The sequence below is a fragment of the Corvus moneduloides genome, chromosome 14 (assembly GCF_009650955.1).
Source record: "Corvus moneduloides isolate bCorMon1 chromosome 14, bCorMon1.pri, whole genome shotgun sequence".
NCBI classification, from domain to species: Eukaryota; Metazoa; Chordata; class Aves; order Passeriformes; family Corvidae; genus Corvus; species Corvus moneduloides.
This window is the reverse complement of record NC_045489.1, coordinates 4,790,482-4,807,013: the sequence shown is the minus strand read 5'-3', so window position 1 is coordinate 4,807,013 and position 16,532 is coordinate 4,790,482. Positions and strand designations below refer to the sequence as shown.

Sequence of the window (16,532 nt, the reverse complement as noted above, 5' to 3'; positions counted from 1 at the left end):
GACAAGGTTCATTTGGGGAGGTTAATTTATCAGTCTTAAGCTCACTTGCTTATGAGAACTGCTTTCGTTTTATTCAGTATTCCAAAGGAGCGTGTTCTTCCCTAACTAAAACATTTAATCTTGAGAGACTTTTATATGCCTGTTTTTGACTATTGCAGAAATTCAATTAACTCCATAATTATGAACACAATTACCATGGAGTGTTACATGTGATTTGGTGGTAGCAGTTACATGGCACACACATACACTCTGGTTTATGATTTCAAAACTAATAACAATGATAATAAAAGCCAAAAAATCCCAAATATCATCCTTATTCTTTGGATTGCATGTACAAATAGTTTTTTAAATGCTGTTTATATTTTTTTTGCCTGCCCACGGCAGGGGGGTTGGAATGAGATGATCTTTAAGGTCTCTTCCAACCCAAACCATTCCAGTATTCTATGATTTTGGTGATGAAAGGTTTGATTGTAGAAAGCACATTATTTGCAACCAAATAGGCTGGACTGCCAGCGGATCGAAGTCACCCAGACTGTGACAATCCACCCCAAACCTGGCCTCATTAACTCATTCCACTGCAAACTCCCAGCAAGGGCAGTAAATGGAGCCCCAGCGATTTTCGCATGGAGGGGGAAAGAGAAACTAAAATAAATTAGGAGAAAGAAAGGAAAATATCTAAGTAAGAGGATGGGGTACTCTAAAAATTCTTCAAAACTTTCCACAGGGGCACTGCCAAGGAGCCCAGTGCCCAGCGCAGAGCAGGTGCTCCGGGCGGAGGTGGCGGGTCAGGAGCAGGATGTGCCCGGCTGTGCCAGGGGCTGCCTGGCAGGAGCCATCCCACAAACCCTCCACAGGTGGCCACGAGCAGGGGCTGTGGCCACGAGCCGGGGCCGTGGGTTGGCCACCTGCCAGGCTCAGCCTGAGCCCTTCCCTGCCTTGGAAGACCTAAAACACGCCGGGGTTACACCACAAGGTGAGGCACCAGGCAGGGTCAGCAAGGGCTCTGAGGATGTTACACTTTGGGGGTTTTAGGGCTGACTTAGCTGAATGGAAAGTACAGGAGGACAGGTGTGGTCTGGTTGTAGTCAGGGAAACAGTGAGTTCAGGATGGGCTTAGGCTGAGTACAGAAATACCTGGGTGATATTCACCATGCCAAAGTCTCCATCTGCCCACTGCTGTCCCACAGCTGAGGATCTGTGGCACCTCCTGGGCACAGGAATCTGCTGGCTCCTCACTGATCCTCCCTGCTCACACCCTCATCACATCAATACTGCACAACCAGGGCACGTTCATTGCCAGGCAAAACCACCAAGGAGGACAAGGAGCTAATTTACAGGGGCTTAGATTATTGCAGACATTACCCAAAATCATTCTGGTACCACTCGTGCAGCGTTTGGGGACGCTACATACATCCTCTGCTCCTGTAACCCAGCCTTGCTCCCCAGATTTCAGCACCACCCTGCCCAGTGATGCCAGCTCAAGGCCCAGCCCCACATTCTCCTCTTAATCGAATAAAACCCCATTTCTGCTGACACAGCAATATCTGCAGAGATCTCCACCTTCACCCACCCCTTCTACAAGAGCTTTGTTCCCACATACAAGTGCACAGGTGGCAAAGACTCCCTCAGACTGCATCCAGGGTTTCATCCAGAGATGCCCATGGACTTCAAACACACAAGGAATCAACAGTCTTTTACCATAATCAGTCTTCAAGTAATTGAAAATCAGAATTACCCATGTGGCTTCTCTACATAAAAAGTGATCTGCAACCTCCAAATCTGAATTCCAAACATGCTCATGTGAAACGTTCGAAATACAAAATGCACTTCCAGCTCAGTCCTTGGCGGATGTCAGGCACGGCTGGAAAACTATTGCAAGTGTTATTTTAAATGAAAAAAAAGTGAAGGGTGTAATAAGAATGGAGGTCAAAGCATTTCCAGACTTGCCAAGGGTTAGATCTCACCAACAGAGTAAAATATTTAAGCTTTAACAGAAAGCTATAAATGCAAATATATATAAAATGAAGCATAAAATAGGCTTCTTATAGAAATTCATCTCTCCTAACACGAACAGTACAAATATTTCACAACATGTCAAACCCACTGTATCTGTACATTCATGCTTCCCTCACTCCCGGCTCTGTAACCACACAGAAATGTAGCTTAACAGCACTGGTAAGAGTTTTCCAATCTTGGGGCATGGAACCTCTATCCCAAGGACCTGGTTAATAAATGGCAATGAATAGAAACAAAAGACAGAAGGAGGAGAGAGCAGCAGAGGGCTCAAACCAGCCCCAGCCCAGCCCAGCTGCCCTCACCCTCAGCCATCCCCTAAAATCACCCCAGATCCATCCTTGCAGATCGAGCTGCCATGTGGTTGTTTTCTAAAACATCTCACTCTGTTGTGGAAGAAATTTAGTCCCTATTCCTCTTTAATATTCATATGGAACAGAGCTACATTAACACTAAGTTTTAATTTCAGAAACATTCTGACCTTTACAGAGAACAGATTCCAGCCCTGGTTTCACACCAGGTTTTTTTTTCCATTATCACTGTTATTACTGGTATTAGTATCACTGTAGAAGTGATTAAAAGGTCCTGGATGTCTTATTAAAATAGTCTGGATCTACCTCCTTCTTCAGCATCAAGATACAATCTGTTGTTTTATAAATGGGAACCATCTTCCTGGAAATTAAATTTGAAGTATTGCCTGTTCCTCTTTTCCTTGTGAAATACAGGCACATTTTGCTGTTTAAATTGCACATAAGAAATATTCGAAATATTTGAAGCAGAGAAAAAAATAGTTATTACTAAATGCTGAACACTCCCCAGATCTACTCATAAAATGTGAAAATAATAAGAGAGCAGCAACAAACAACTCCTCAAAACTCTCGGGGAGGTTGAGGAGAGAGATCCCTCATGGAAGTCAACAGTTTTGGTCCCTACATCTATTTTCAGGTGCTCATTTCAGCACAGGATTATGATTTTCCGAAAGGACTGGTTTAGCTGCAATTGTGGAAAAATGCATTTTTGTTTCCCGAGATAGCCCAGCAGTTTAAGTGTGAATGTTTGTGTCTCAGAGCTCTTTTCCGTATCCCCCACTAAATAGGAATTCAAAGAGTCTTAGGCGTAGATTAAACGCTTTCGAAAATCAATTCTAGGCTGGCATAGAAGTCAACCAGTCTGACCTCGTGATTACAGACTAAACACTTCCTTAGGAAGCAAAGTGGAGCAATATTTCATGTTTCAATGATTATTGAGATAGCCCCACCACAAATAAAAATGAGAAACCATGGCAATATTTTAAAAAGTTTGTCTAGGGATAATTGCATGAGGAATTAAAAGAGGCCTCATCAGAGGGGCGGGATATTGTAGTATTAAAATCCATTAACAAAAGGCAGTATCCAAGAAACAGCTCATCCAAACTCTAACAAACACTTCGGATCTCATGGAGCTTTGAGAAAAAGAGAATCACATAACTCAGTTTCTACCTGATTACTCTGATTTTTTTACTTCTGGAACCTTAATCTCAAGACACAAAATGGCAAAGGGAGCAGTAGCGAGATATGTGCTTATCCTAATGGCTAAAGATCCTCTTCCAAGCTACCTTGGGACTGATACAAAAATAGGCTCCTTCCATTCCATATTCCTGAGGACAGAGCTCAGATCTAATGCCCAAGCACTCCTGTGCCTTGCAACAGCATTTTTATTTTCCTTCTTACCAGTGTCAATGGCAGGGTAACCCCAGAGCTTTCACATAAATGTTTGCCTTGGTTTGATCCTCTAAATGTGCTAGCCAGTAATTAAATCCAGTTTGTATTTTTAAAGTGCACATGGAGCACTGTTACACACAGAGCCAAACTGCCTTGCATTTGTCTCCACCATCTCTCAGTTCTGGGAAATCCATAAATTCATTTGTCAAAGGTAAAAATACTCCAGCAAAACTCCTTCTAAATCTTTTGAAATGGTTTGTTCAAACTCTTGACATAGCGTTTTGCTCTAAACAAATTTCTAGACAACCCTGTGATTTTCCATCTCAAAATATACTGTTTCCCTGCCATGAAACTAGAACAGAGGGTCTGAGAGAAAGGAAATTATTAAGCATTCTAGTGGGTTTTTTTCCAACAAAAACTAAGATAGAGGTCAATGAATAAGTATGTGCAGGCTGGAACTTAAATCCTCTGGGGTGACTGTAGGCTAATTAATAATTAATGCCAGAGACATGGTGTTTGAAATGCAGATGTGATAACTGGAGGCCTGGCAAAGCTGTTCAGAGGAAGCAGATTTGGATGCTATAGGGAATAGGCACTCCCTTGCCGGCTGGCTCTGAAAGCAGACCTGGGTGCAAAGCAGGGCCTATGGTTTAGATTATATTCCCCTCAGCTGTTAATTACCTGAACCTACTTTGAAGTTTTTCTCTTTTTATCCTCTGCATGAAAAGAGATTGGTTCAGCCAAGGGACTTGAAAAAATGATCAAATACATGGAGTAGAGGAGGGGAATAGAACTTCAGATATAAAAAAGATAAGGAAGAAAAACACTCAGGGAAACACACAGGAACATATTAGGAAGTGCCCGAGTGTGGCTCGATGTTTCAAGCGAGTTGTGCTGCTCTAAGTTATTTCAGCCATTAAGCAGAACCCCCCCGTGTTTTAGGAACAGATTTGTTAAAAGGGATCTCTTGCTGTATGTATAGAGTTTACAGTAATTATTTGATGAAGGTACCATAGGTGATTTCCTATGCTATTTTTAATTCAATAAAGTCATTTAAACCTCCTTGTGTTTGGGGCTATTTAATGAGGTGTGCAACATTAGCAGAATCACCAATGAGCTGTTACTACAAGTATTCAGATTTTGCTAAAAAACGCTCATTTTTGCCAAGGAGAGAGACGGGCACAGGCTGGGCTCCTCGCTGGCACTGCAAGGAGAGGGGGCAGGCGCCCTCAGCACTGAGGCTCCTCGGGCCTCCGGGGGGCACCTGAGGGCAACTGAACCATTTCACAGCCAGTGGGGAGTGGGGTGGCCCAGCGGGCCCTGGCACAGGCAGGAGTGGGGAGGCAGGGGAGTGGGGATGAAGACACAAGCAGGCGTGGTGAGGATGAAGATAGAGGGACGCGGGGGCGATGGCGATGAAGGCAGCGGTGGCAATGCTGGGGGGCAGACAGAGGTGATGGGGATGAAGTTGGGGGGGAGGCACAGGTGATGAGGATGAAGACTATGGGGAGGATGCTGCCCGCATCCCACACGGGAAGTGTTTGGGATAACGCAGAAGCTCCCCCTGAGCTCAGGGAAACACCCCGTGACCAAAGGGAGTGTGGGGGACCCTCTTGCGACACCGCTGTCCCAGCGAAGGAGCCGCAGGGTGCGCGGGGCCGGTCCCCCGGTGCCCCGGTCCCGGTGCGGGCTCCCCGGGCGCTGCCGGCCCCGCTCGCCCGGAGCCGCCCGGGTCCCTGCGGTCAGAGAGGCCGCGGAATCGCCTCTTGCCCTGGCTCGCTTTGCTGTGGCACATCGTTCCCTTTTCAAAGCGACTCCAGAGTCGCTTTTTTTGACGCTCTTCCCCGCTCGTTAGAGCCCGCCCGTTCAAAGGCGAAACTTCCCAGCAACTTCACTAAAACCCTTTGAACCAGAGGGAAGACAGTGGTATAATAATTTTTTTCCTTGCTCTTCCTTTTTTTTCTTTTTTTCTTTTTTTTTCCTGCAGTAGGGTGAAGCAATCTCTGATGAACTCAGGGCTGGCTGTGTTTAAAAATTAATTGGAAAATGCCCGTCCTCAAGGCGCAGGCGTCTCGCGTTTACACCTATCACCTTGGCATCGCGGCACAGCTTCTCCTCCTGCTGATGCGGAGAACCCACCTCGGCCCAAACCAAAAATTTTTATCCATTTTTCTCTTTCCCAGCATCGTCTTTCACCGTGACGTAAGGAACACGCGGCTGTACTACAGCCTTACGCATAGGTGTACACCTGTGTGATGCTCTGGCTCCTTTGAGGGGTAATCCCCGCTGCCGCCGGGTTCTCCAGCCCTGGAATAGTTACCTGCGGCTGAAGCTCCCAGGTGAAGGGGATGAGTCCGTCCCAGGGCGGAAAATGCCTCGATTTCCGCCAAAACGGGCGTGGGAAGAGCCTCCGTGTCCGCGTCACGGGCGTGGGGTGGCCCGGGAGAGCCACGCCTGGGGAGGAGAGGGGCTTTTAATGGAATCACAAAAGCCACACGGTTCCCTATTAAATCCTGCTAATTTTCTAGGTGAAGGCTGTGAAGTGAATGTGAGGAAGCATTAAAAGGGAATTGAATTTGCATTCCTTATGCTACAGGCACATGTTTACATGACCTTTAAAACAGAATTAAAGCTGTATCATCAGCAGCTGTAGGCAATTCACATTACTAAGGCAATCAAATCAGAAGGCTAAACTAACTATAAAACATAAATTAAACTGATAGAGAATCATCCTAATTCACTAGGTTTACTTGCAATTTACTTATCCGCTACTAGTAATTTCTAAACAGTTTGGAGAAGAGGCAAATAGGAAATACTTGGATGTGGCACTTCAAAAACGCGTTGTCCGAGGGGGAGAGCCGGCTCTCCCGGGGTTCTCCATCAGGGAGCGCGGGGATAACACGGGACCCCAGGGCTCCACGAAGGGCCTGCAAACTGATACCTGCATGGCTAAAGCCCAGCTTTGTGAGTTGGCTCAAGCCCCCCCGGAGTCCTTTCCTCTCCGGAGCACCCTCAGAGACGCCGTTGATTTTCTAAAATATGAAATAACTCAATATCCAATACAGCTCGCGTTGCACCGCTGCCTTCTGCCCCCTCCCCCATCCCCAGAGGGACACTTTCCAATGTCTGAAGCACGGTAAAAAAACCCACAAAAATCGATACCGCCGGTGATTTCATTAAAAGTTTGCAGAGTGCCTTTCCCCGTCTCCGCTCCGGCGCTCCCGGGCGGAGCGGGGCGGGCTCCGGGCACCCCCTGCCCCGGGCAGCCCCCACTTTGATTTATTCCCATTTATTTCTCGCAGCCGAGGGCTGTCTCCCCCGCTTTGATGGCGACTCTCCCGTGTGCGCTTCCCCGTGCCCCGGGGCCCGCGGTGATTTATCGCCCGTCCCCCCTCCCCCTGAACTTTTCCCCCGCAGCCCCCGGGACCCCCCGCCACGGGCAGGGCACGGAGGGGAAGGGATGCTGCAGCCTCCGGAGCCTTTCACCGGGAGTCTGCTGGGCGGGGGGGAGAGAAAAAAAGCTGCCAGGAGGTGCCAGGGAACCGCACACGCCGGGGATGGAGCGGATGGAGCTTTTGCAGGGGCTGTTGGGGTTTTTGGGGGGGGGCCCACGGAGGGCTCGCGGTCTCGGCCACGCGTGACGGAACGACACCCAGCCTGCCTCACCATCACCATCACCATCCTGCACTGCCCAAGCGCGATTCTCGAAGGAAACATCTTTTAGCAACGCAGCCTGGCCTGAAAGTTCATTTTTATAACAGCTTTGGTTGGCGCGATCTGAATGAAGCGGGGAGGAAACTTTCCACCGAGCTGTAAACACACGAAGGTCTGTCAGAAAACCAAGAATTAGCAGCAGCATCTACGTATTTATAAACGTAAATCTAGGGATGACGAGGCGCTTCAAAATGCAGGAGGCGTTTCAATCCCTCTGCGAGATCAGGAGCATCGCTGGATGCTTTGCATGCCGAGTGCTACAGCTGGAAAAGCGTATAGTTAAATAAATAATAAATAAATAAATAAAAGGGAAAACACAACACATGAACACAAACCCCACATGGAAATCGCTCGGTAAGCTACCAAACAGCAACGCAGGTATTTATCATCCAAGGAACAGAGGGATTTGTCTTCAATGTCTCATTAGTCAACAGAGGTTAACTAGCGAGCCAGTTAGTGCGTGTTCAAATCCAGCCCATTCTCCTTTAAATATGTCTGAGCAGAAATCTGTCCGGTCGGGAATTGTATTTGGATTATTTCTAAAGCACAGGCGGGATGGCCTCTGGGGTGGCAGGAGCTGGGTGCGACCCCCCGCGCCCAGGGGCTGGGGATGCCCATCTCTGACCGCATCCCCCCGTTTGCTGGGAGAAGCTTCACAGGAAAAAAAAAAATAAAAAAACAAAACACAACCAACAACCAAAAAACCACGGGTTTTCGGTCCGGGATGAAACCAGCGCGTTCTTGTCATCACGCCTGTTTGAATGGCACGGTGAGGAAAGTGCCTACGTAAAAGGGAAGGGATCGGCATTGTTGTGGGGTCTATTAACTCCTGCCGTGACCTCAGGAGCTGCCACGCACCGCCCGAGCAGGAGAGGGGAGCGGGGCCGCAGCCCCTTCTCCCGCTGCCTCTCCCCATCCACACTTCTCCACTAGACACAACAAAACCCGACCTTTCAGTTCGTGGATTTCATAAACGGCGAGACCGGTCCCGCAGTAAAAATGTGCACTTTGGAGAGACTTCCCGGAATATTTATGGTTTTTCGCTCCATCAACCAAATGTTCGAGACAAGACCTGCTAAAACCGACCCAGCTCAAAAATAACAGTGACCTGAACATGACGGGGTAGTGCACGAATGAACGACATTTTTTTTTCCCGCAGCAAGTACATTTTCCAACCATCAACAACGTGGAAAAAAAGATATTAATGATAATAATAATAATAACAATAAGAGGCGATTCGAGCAGAGGAGCAAGGAGTCGCCCAAACCGCTTCGGAAATCGCAGCAGTTAGAATACAAATACTATTTACCTTGTGATTTTTTCTGCCCGGGACTGGCTTTATTGTCCCTCCCTGGACCAGCCCAGCCGCAGCCACGCTCCCTCCGTGCCGGGCTCTTTGCTGCCGGGCTGGTGCTGGGAGAGATTTGGGGGGGGGGGGGGGGGGGGGGGCGCATTCATTCTTACATTAGGACTAGTTTAATTTGCAATCTGTCAGTCCATCTCCTGGCTGTGGCTCGGAGATGGCAGTGTGGCTCTCTCCCTCCTCTCTCCCTGCTCAGCATTTACTCACGTTCAAGAGCAGCCAACAGAGACCGAAAAAAAAAAAAAAAAAGGAACTAATTGAGCTTGTGTCGGTATTGGCTAATTTCTGCTAATACTCTGTAAATTCCTTTTTGCTTCCTAAGCTTCCCCCACGCTGGTTAGGTGTTCCCAAAGCCTCTCCGGAGCTCCAGGAGCCGGTTTCTCAGCCCTGATGGGTGGCTGGGCTTCAGCAGGAGCCCCAGCGCCTGGATGTACACAATGCAAACCTTAACTCCTGGCTCCAGAAACGGTTAAATTGCCCTTTCCCAGCCCCCACCCCCGTTATGATTGACTCTGTTTTTAAATTTGCACTTGTTCCCACCAAGCGCAATCTAACTCGTCCTGTCTCTAAAGTGAACTTGTGTTGAAGGTGAAGTTTTCAATATAGAGGTCACGACACCGAGGCACAGCTTACCGCTCCGAGCTTCATGCTGTATTAAACACAATCAAAACGAACCCCTTTTAGACCTTTTTTTTTTTTGTCTCTCCTTCCCCTCCCGCGGATGAACAATGAGAGGAGGGGGAGAAAAAAAAAATCTCTTAAATATAATAAAATCAGCTCTGTCACGATAATAAGCGCGTCCCTCCCGCTCCTGGGTTCAGGTCCCAACCTCCAGCCCATGGAGCCGGTGGGGGACATCAGCACATCCCGACCAGAGCTCTTAAAGGGGAATGTGTGGGGCTGGAGCGGGGAGAGCCAGCCCTGCCCCACGCGTGGGTGACACCGCCGCTGCCACCGAGGGGACGGCGACGGCCGAGCCACGCACCCGGGTGATCCCAGCAAGCCCCGGTGCCGCCTGTGCCAGGGGGACTCGACACAATCCCAGCTCCTGCACTTCAAAGCGGGGCGTTCTCTATAGCGACTTCTCGCTGCCCCAGGACGGTGGCTGCCTCCAGCTATTGTACGAGCTTTTTCACGCCAAAGATTTAGCAGAAAAAATAGATATTAAAGCGAGTTATTTGCTGAGGAAAGGCGGGTCTCTCCGGGGCGGGGGCACCCAGAGCCAAAGGGCTCGAGCGCACAGTCCGAACCCAAAAACTTTTTTTGAATTTTTTTTTTAATAAAAAAACAAACTTTAATGGGTTTCGGTCTATGAAAAATAAGTTACAAATTCTTGCAACAGTAGCTTTGCATGTACTTATTTTTCTCCCATGTCCAGACGGGGTCGGCTATTGAATAAGGCTCTTTTATTCTGCATGGGGCAGGGGATTTGTGGCCATGGTCCCCCTTTTATTCCTCTCTCTATGGAAACCCAGATCATGGGGAGAAATATGCGAGGCTGAATAAAGAAAAGCAGCAGAAAGGACCGCTTGAGAGCGGCATCTGTTACACTTGGGAAGTTAGACTGACAGGAAAGAGCTAAAGAAACCCTCTCCAGCAGATTAGTTAGAACAGCAAAAAGATTTAACTATATGCAGATAAAAACACTATAAAATCCACCATACTCTGCTATAGGCGAGGTGAGAGCCGCCTCGGCAGGAGCAGAGCCGGGCTCTGCCTTAGCTACATTTGCAGCAAAGATTAAAATGGGACGTTCGGGGTTTTATTTCCCTGCCAGAGACTCTGCCTTAATTAAACGGCGGATCTGAACATCTATTTTCACGGGCAATGGGATTTGAAAAATTGTTTCGGAAGCTAAAGTGCAAATTAATTTTAAATAATTTAGTTACGTTTTTATACAGTGCGGATTTGATGTTGTTGTGGGGGGGGGGGGTTGGTGTGGGGTTTTTTTTTTTTTATTTTTTTTTTTTTTTTTCCCGCGGGCTCCGGTGATGTTTATTTCGAGGAGCTTGTGAAGGCGGAGAGTGGGGAAGAGAAAAAAAAAAAAAAAAAAGGAAAGGGGGGAGGGAGGAAAAAAAGAAAAAGGGAAAAGGGAAAAAAATAAAAAGGAAAGGCTAAAAAAACCAACAAGGAAGAGGCTGCTGCTATAACTCCTTCCCTGCCCTCCCCGCGCACGGGCGGGCTCGGCCGCGGAGCTGCGCGCCCCGCACCGCCCGCACAGCCCAGCGCCGGGAACGCGGCTCCAGCAGGGACATTCCCATCTCCCGACCCTCCCGCTGACCCCCCCGCCACAACCCCCCCCACCGCCGCCCCTCTACCCGCAAACTTCATTTTTTATTTACTTTTCCTTATTTTTTATTTATTTTCCCAGTCGCCCCCCCCCTCCCCGCACCCCCGCGGGTGCGCAGCGCAGCGCTCGCCCGCCGGGGACCCGCAGCGTCCCCGATATATCGCGATCTTGCCCCAGCCAGGCAGCCCGCTCTGCTCCTCGCCACCCAGCCCTGCCTTTACCCCTCTCACACGCTGCCCCGGCGAGAAATTATTGTGATTATTATTATTATAATGAGGAAAGCGATGGGACCCGGCTCCGAAGGAACCAGAGGAGCGCTCACCTTATTTAGATCTATTTTCTCATTTTCTTGAATTTTCTTCAGATCTGTCTTCTCAGAGAAACTAATGCCTTAATGACTTTCTGGTAGCTGCAAGCCTTCTTTTATTTCTGCTAAATATATGAAAATGTATGCAAATTTAAATCAAGCTTAACCTAGGAGCTCTTGCAATATATTTAATGGAATTTCAAACCAATAAGGGGACTCTGATGCAGTCTTCTGGAAGTGCAAATATAATTACGCAGCTCGGTTACCTCCAAAACGATGCAGGGAAAGGTCATTTTGGAACTCGGGAGAGGGTCGGGGGTCCCGGGGCTGCGCCTCTCCCCGCCCCGCCGGGGCTCCGCGGGTGCGGAGCTCTGCCCGCCGGGCCCGAGCGAGCCGGGGGGCTCCGCGCTCCCCCCGCTCCTCCCGCGGGGGGGGGGGGGGGGGCTGGGGACCGCACGCGTTTTTTCCCCATTCTTTTCCCTTTTCTCACGGCTTTTCCCCGTTTTTCTCCTTTTCCCCCCGGTTTTGCCCTGCAGCCCGCCCGCCAGGCGCGCACCGGCGGCGCACCGCGCCCGCGCTGCGAACTTTGAGGAGCATCCACCGGGATTTACCGGCGGCGAGGCCGGGAAGCTCCTTTTTGGGGCTGCTTTTTATTATTTGGAGCTTTTCTCAGATTTTTCCTCCCGACCGAGCGCGGCGGCAGCGCACGGCCCGGGGCAGGCGGGGACGCGCGGCTCGGGGCAGCCGCACCGGGGGAGGAGCGGAGCGGGCGCCGCGCACCCGGAGCGCGCCCGGGCCGGCGGGCGGGGGCAGCGCCGGGGTGGTCCCGCGGGGCTGCCGCCGGGGCGCCGCCGTTTAACCTCTGCCCGCCGCTAATCGCTCCCCATTTAAGCCGTGCCCCCCGCGCCCCCCCGTTCCCAGGCGCTCCCCATTTAAGCCGTGCCCCCCCGCGGGCCCCTCCGCTCCCCGCCCGGCGCGGAAGGAGTTAAGCGGCGGGGCCGCCTCGCGCCCGGCCCCCGGTGCCGGCGGAGTGATTCACTTCCTGCCTCGCGCCCGCGCGGCCCCGCGGCCCCGCCCCCCGCGGGCTCGCCCCGCCCCCGCGCCGCGGCCATTGGCCCGCTCGGCCGGCGGCGCGCTCCCATTGGGCAGCGCCGGTGCCAGTCCTGGCGCGGCCGCCGGCGGGCCGCCGTGCCGGTGGATGTCAAAGGCTGGCGCGGCGGCGGCGGCACAGTATAACTCGTGGGGCTGCCGCGGCCATGGCCACAGCCGCCTCCAACCCCTACGGCCTGCTGGGCGCCGGCGCGCTCGCCCACGCCGAGGGCGCGGGCATGCAGCAGGGCAGCCCGTTCCGCAGCCCGCAGAAGCTGCTGCAGAGCGAGTACCTGCAGGGCGTCCCCGGCAATGGGCACCCGCTGGGGCATCACTGGGTGACCAGTCTGAGCGACGGCGCGCCCTGGCCCGCGGCGCTGGCGGGCGGCCCGCTGGAGCAGCCCGACGTGAAGCCGGGCCGCGAGGACCTGCAGCTGGGCGCCATCATCCACCACCGCTCGCCCCACGTCTCCCACCACTCGCCCCACGCCAACCATCCCAGCGCCTGGGGCGCCAGCCCGGCGCACAGCGCCTCGCTGGCCGCCCCCCCCGCCGCCGCCGCCGCCGCCGGGCAGCCCCTGAGCGTGTACTCGCAGGGCGGGTTCGCGGTGGGCGGTATGCTGGAGCACGGAGGGCTCACCCCGCCGCCCGCCGCCGCCGCCGGGCAGGGCTTGCACCCGGGGCTGCGCGGCGAGGCCGGCGGCGAGCACGGCGAGCTGGGCGGCCACCACTGCCAGGACCACTCGGACGAGGAGACGCCGACCTCGGACGAGCTGGAGCAGTTCGCCAAGCAGTTCAAGCAGCGCCGCATCAAGCTCGGCTTCACCCAGGCCGACGTGGGGCTGGCGCTGGGCACCCTCTACGGCAACGTCTTCTCGCAGACCACCATCTGCCGCTTCGAGGCCCTGCAGCTCAGCTTCAAGAACATGTGCAAGCTGAAGCCGCTGCTGAACAAGTGGCTGGAGGAGGCCGACTCCTCCACCGGCAGCCCCACGAGCATCGACAAGATCGCGGCGCAGGGAAGGAAGAGGAAGAAGCGGACCTCCATCGAGGTGAGTGTCAAGGGCGTGCTGGAGACGCACTTCCTCAAGTGCCCCAAGCCGGCCGCCCAGGAGATCTCCTCGCTGGCGGACAGCCTGCAGCTGGAGAAGGAGGTGGTGCGGGTCTGGTTCTGCAACCGGCGGCAGAAGGAGAAGCGCATGACCCCGCCGGGCGAGCAGCCGCAGCACGACGTGTACTCGCACGGCGTGAAAACGGACACGGCCTGCCACGACCTCTGACCGCGGGCTCCGGCCACGGGACTGCCCGGCCGCGGGACTGCCCGCCGGGCTTTAACTTATGGTTTCGGGAGACGCGGCGAGGGGTCCCCGCCCGCCGCCGCCTCGGCAATATTTTTTTTCCTCTCTCCGACCTTTCCGCTGATCACACACGGTGTTTACTCGCAGACAAGGTTTGTTTTCGGTCTCCGCTAGGACGAAGGAAAAAAAAAAGACAAAAAAACCCACCACAAAACAAAATCCAAACTAAAAGGAAGAAAAAAAAAACAGAAAAAAAAAAAAAAGGAAAACCCACGGAAAAAATAGAAAATTTAAAAACAAAACAAAAAAAAAAAAAGAACGAAAAACCCGACAGAAAAGGAAAGACAGATGTGTGCCTATGAATAACCTTCCAGCGCCTTGGTTATATCAGCTGTATTTCAGGTGAATCTGTTTTACAATAGACTAGTTTTGCATTTTTAAAGACTTATATAGCGTTTTTAAATGTCTGAGGTGTTTTACTACAAACTGTACACAATATTTGTGACCTAATTTGTATCGAATTGAGCAGTCCAAACGTTCCTCCCTTCCCCACGCACCGGCAATGTCACCCAGCGGGGCCGGAGCAGGGCGGCCGCGGCCCTTCCTCACCCCCCCGAGGAGATGGGGCTCCCTCCGCGCCCGCGGAGCCCCGCACCGATGTGAAGAACAGGCTTATTCGTTGCAGCTTTTTCCTTCCTTTTCAAGAACTTCCCAACACCGTAGAACGGTCTGGTCATAAGCCTGACCTCCCCCCTTCTTCTCCCAAGGAAAAAAAAATTATATATATATATAATAATTATTTCTAAGAGATTTACCCGAAATTAAGCATCACAACCAAACCCGTGGCATTTGCCAGTCTTTTTCTTTCCGAAGATGAGTTGGGCTTTTTGATCAGCGCCAGACTGAGAGGTCTGTAGTAAAACACCTTTATCCTTCTGCGCTTTCGCTTCGGAAATCGGTTTCTCTGTATTATGTTTCGATAGTGAAGAGGAATGAGGTGTCGGGGGGGGGGCGGGAGGGAGGGAAGGGGACAGAAAACGCCCGCATTTGGTTCACGCTGAGCTTCTTTCCGCGTCACAGGGAGATGCTGGATTTGTGGAAAAGCTTTTCTAGGGGGGAGGGAGGTAGGAAAAAAATAATCATAATAATCACCGACAAAACAGGGAGAAAAAAAAAAAAAAAACCCAACCACCAAAACAAAGTCACTAAAATGCTAACGCCGGGAGCCGTTTTTTGGGCACAGGGAAGTGCTGAGCTGTACCCGCCCCCTCTCCCCCTGTCCCTCCCAGCCCGTGGCTGTGTTGTCCCTAAGGGCGGGGGGTGCGGTGGCCACGCACCCACCCGCGAGGGGTCCGTGTGTGTGTGTGTGTGTCTGTCTGTCTGTGTGCGTGCACCCCCGAGCCCCGCGCTGCTCCCGCACTCCCGGGGCCGCCGGGCAGGGCCGGGCCGGGCTCCCCCCGCTCCCGGGGCTGCACCCGCGGCCCCCCGAGGGCCGGGCCGGTCCCCGCTCCGCAGCTCCCGCACAGCACCCCCTCCTCCTCTCCCCGCCCTCCTCCAGATTTTTTCCTTTCGACATTTATATTTTTCAAGTATTTTTCAGTAAGCGCTAAAAAAAAAAAAAAAAAAAAGAAAGAAAGAAAAAAAAAAAAGAAAAAAAAGAAATTAAGAGAAAAAAAAAAGAAAAAAAAAACTCGACACTGAGGACCTGCCTATTTCTGCCAACTTTATAACTGTACAGTTTTGTATATTAAACGTTTTTTGGAAGTTATTAATTTAAAGAAAGATCATTTAGTTTATTCATTTAGTAACTGATGTATAATAAACGCTATTTTCATTAAAGGTTGCTTTTTTCAACTATTTTATCCAAAATTGCCTATTGCAGTTGCCAACAATTATTTATTTTCAATAAATTCCGCATTATGTTTAAAAAAAAAAAAAGAAAGAGAAAAAAAAAAAACGTTTCAGAAAGAAACAACAAAAAAAAAGAAGCCTAAATGGGTGTCGGATAAAAATAATAACGAAACACACGAGTGGCTGTAACGTTTGGTTGTCGACGAGTTTTAGTCAAGGGGTTTATATTGACGCAATATTTTATTGTTGTAAAAGGAAAAAAAAAATTTTAAAAAAAAAAAGGTTTAAATAAACATTTTTACGAAAGAAAAACAAAATAGATGGAAAACTGCGGGTGCGTGGTTTGTGCGCTGGCCGAGCCGGGGTGCGGGGACTCCTCCGACCCCCCCAGCCCCGGGCACGGCCAGGGGGGCTCGAGGGGCCGATCCCGGCAGTGCCGCTGACACCTGCCGGGGCTTTGGGGTGGAAAAAACGCTTTTGGGGTGGAAAAAGGTCTGTGCGGCTTTTGCGGGGCGTGTGTCCATCGCCGGAGCCGCGTGTCGGTGCGTTCCGTTTGTATCAATATTTGTGCGCGTCCCGGGGATGTCCTCGCTGCCCCCGCGCAGCCCCCGCGGCCCCGCCTGGGGGTCCCGGCCCCGCCGAGCGGCAGCGAGCGGGGCACCGGGGAAGTTTCTTTTGTTCCGCCCGTCCCCCCGCCCACCCTGCCCGGGCCGCGGCCGCCGGGAGCGGAGGGGCCGCGGGGGCCGCAGCGCCGAGCCCCGAGCCCCGTCCCCGCCCCGGGCCGCCCCCCGCTCCCCCCGGCGTGCGGGAAGAACAATAACACTTAATCACATCTAACGGGGTGAAACGGGGAGGCTCCGGCCCCGGCAGCCGGGTGGGTGCTGGGGGAGGCAGGGAAGCAGCAAAA

At 51.9% G+C, this 16,532-nt stretch overlaps 1 protein-coding gene and 1 long non-coding RNA gene across 10 annotated transcripts in view; one reads left to right on the top strand and one right to left on the bottom strand.

Moving 5' to 3' along the window:
• LOC116451012 overlaps window positions 1–12,120 on the bottom strand; it is an 87,385-nt gene extending 75,265 nt beyond the window's left edge. For 7 of the 9 annotated variants that reach the window (XR_004243043.1, XR_004243044.1, XR_004243051.1 and 4 more), the window contains exon 1: window positions 11,403–12,120. This is a non-coding gene — a long non-coding RNA (uncharacterized LOC116451012). Of the gene's footprint in view, window positions 1–6,033; window positions 6,988–8,736; window positions 9,418–11,402 lie in introns of those variants that run through there. The other 2 variants (XR_004243046.1, XR_004243045.1) reach the window with 2 other exon arrangements.
• A 454-nt stretch (window positions 12,121–12,574) lies between these two features.
• Window positions 12,575–15,890, top strand: POU3F4 (POU class 3 homeobox 4). Its single transcript, XM_032124102.1, has one exon. It carries the CDS (start codon window positions 12,644–12,646, stop codon window positions 13,754–13,756), a length of 1,113 nt encoding a protein of 370 aa, XP_031979993.1. The 5' UTR covers window positions 12,575–12,643; the 3' UTR covers window positions 13,757–15,890.
• Window positions 15,891–16,532: the final 642 nt, after the last annotated feature.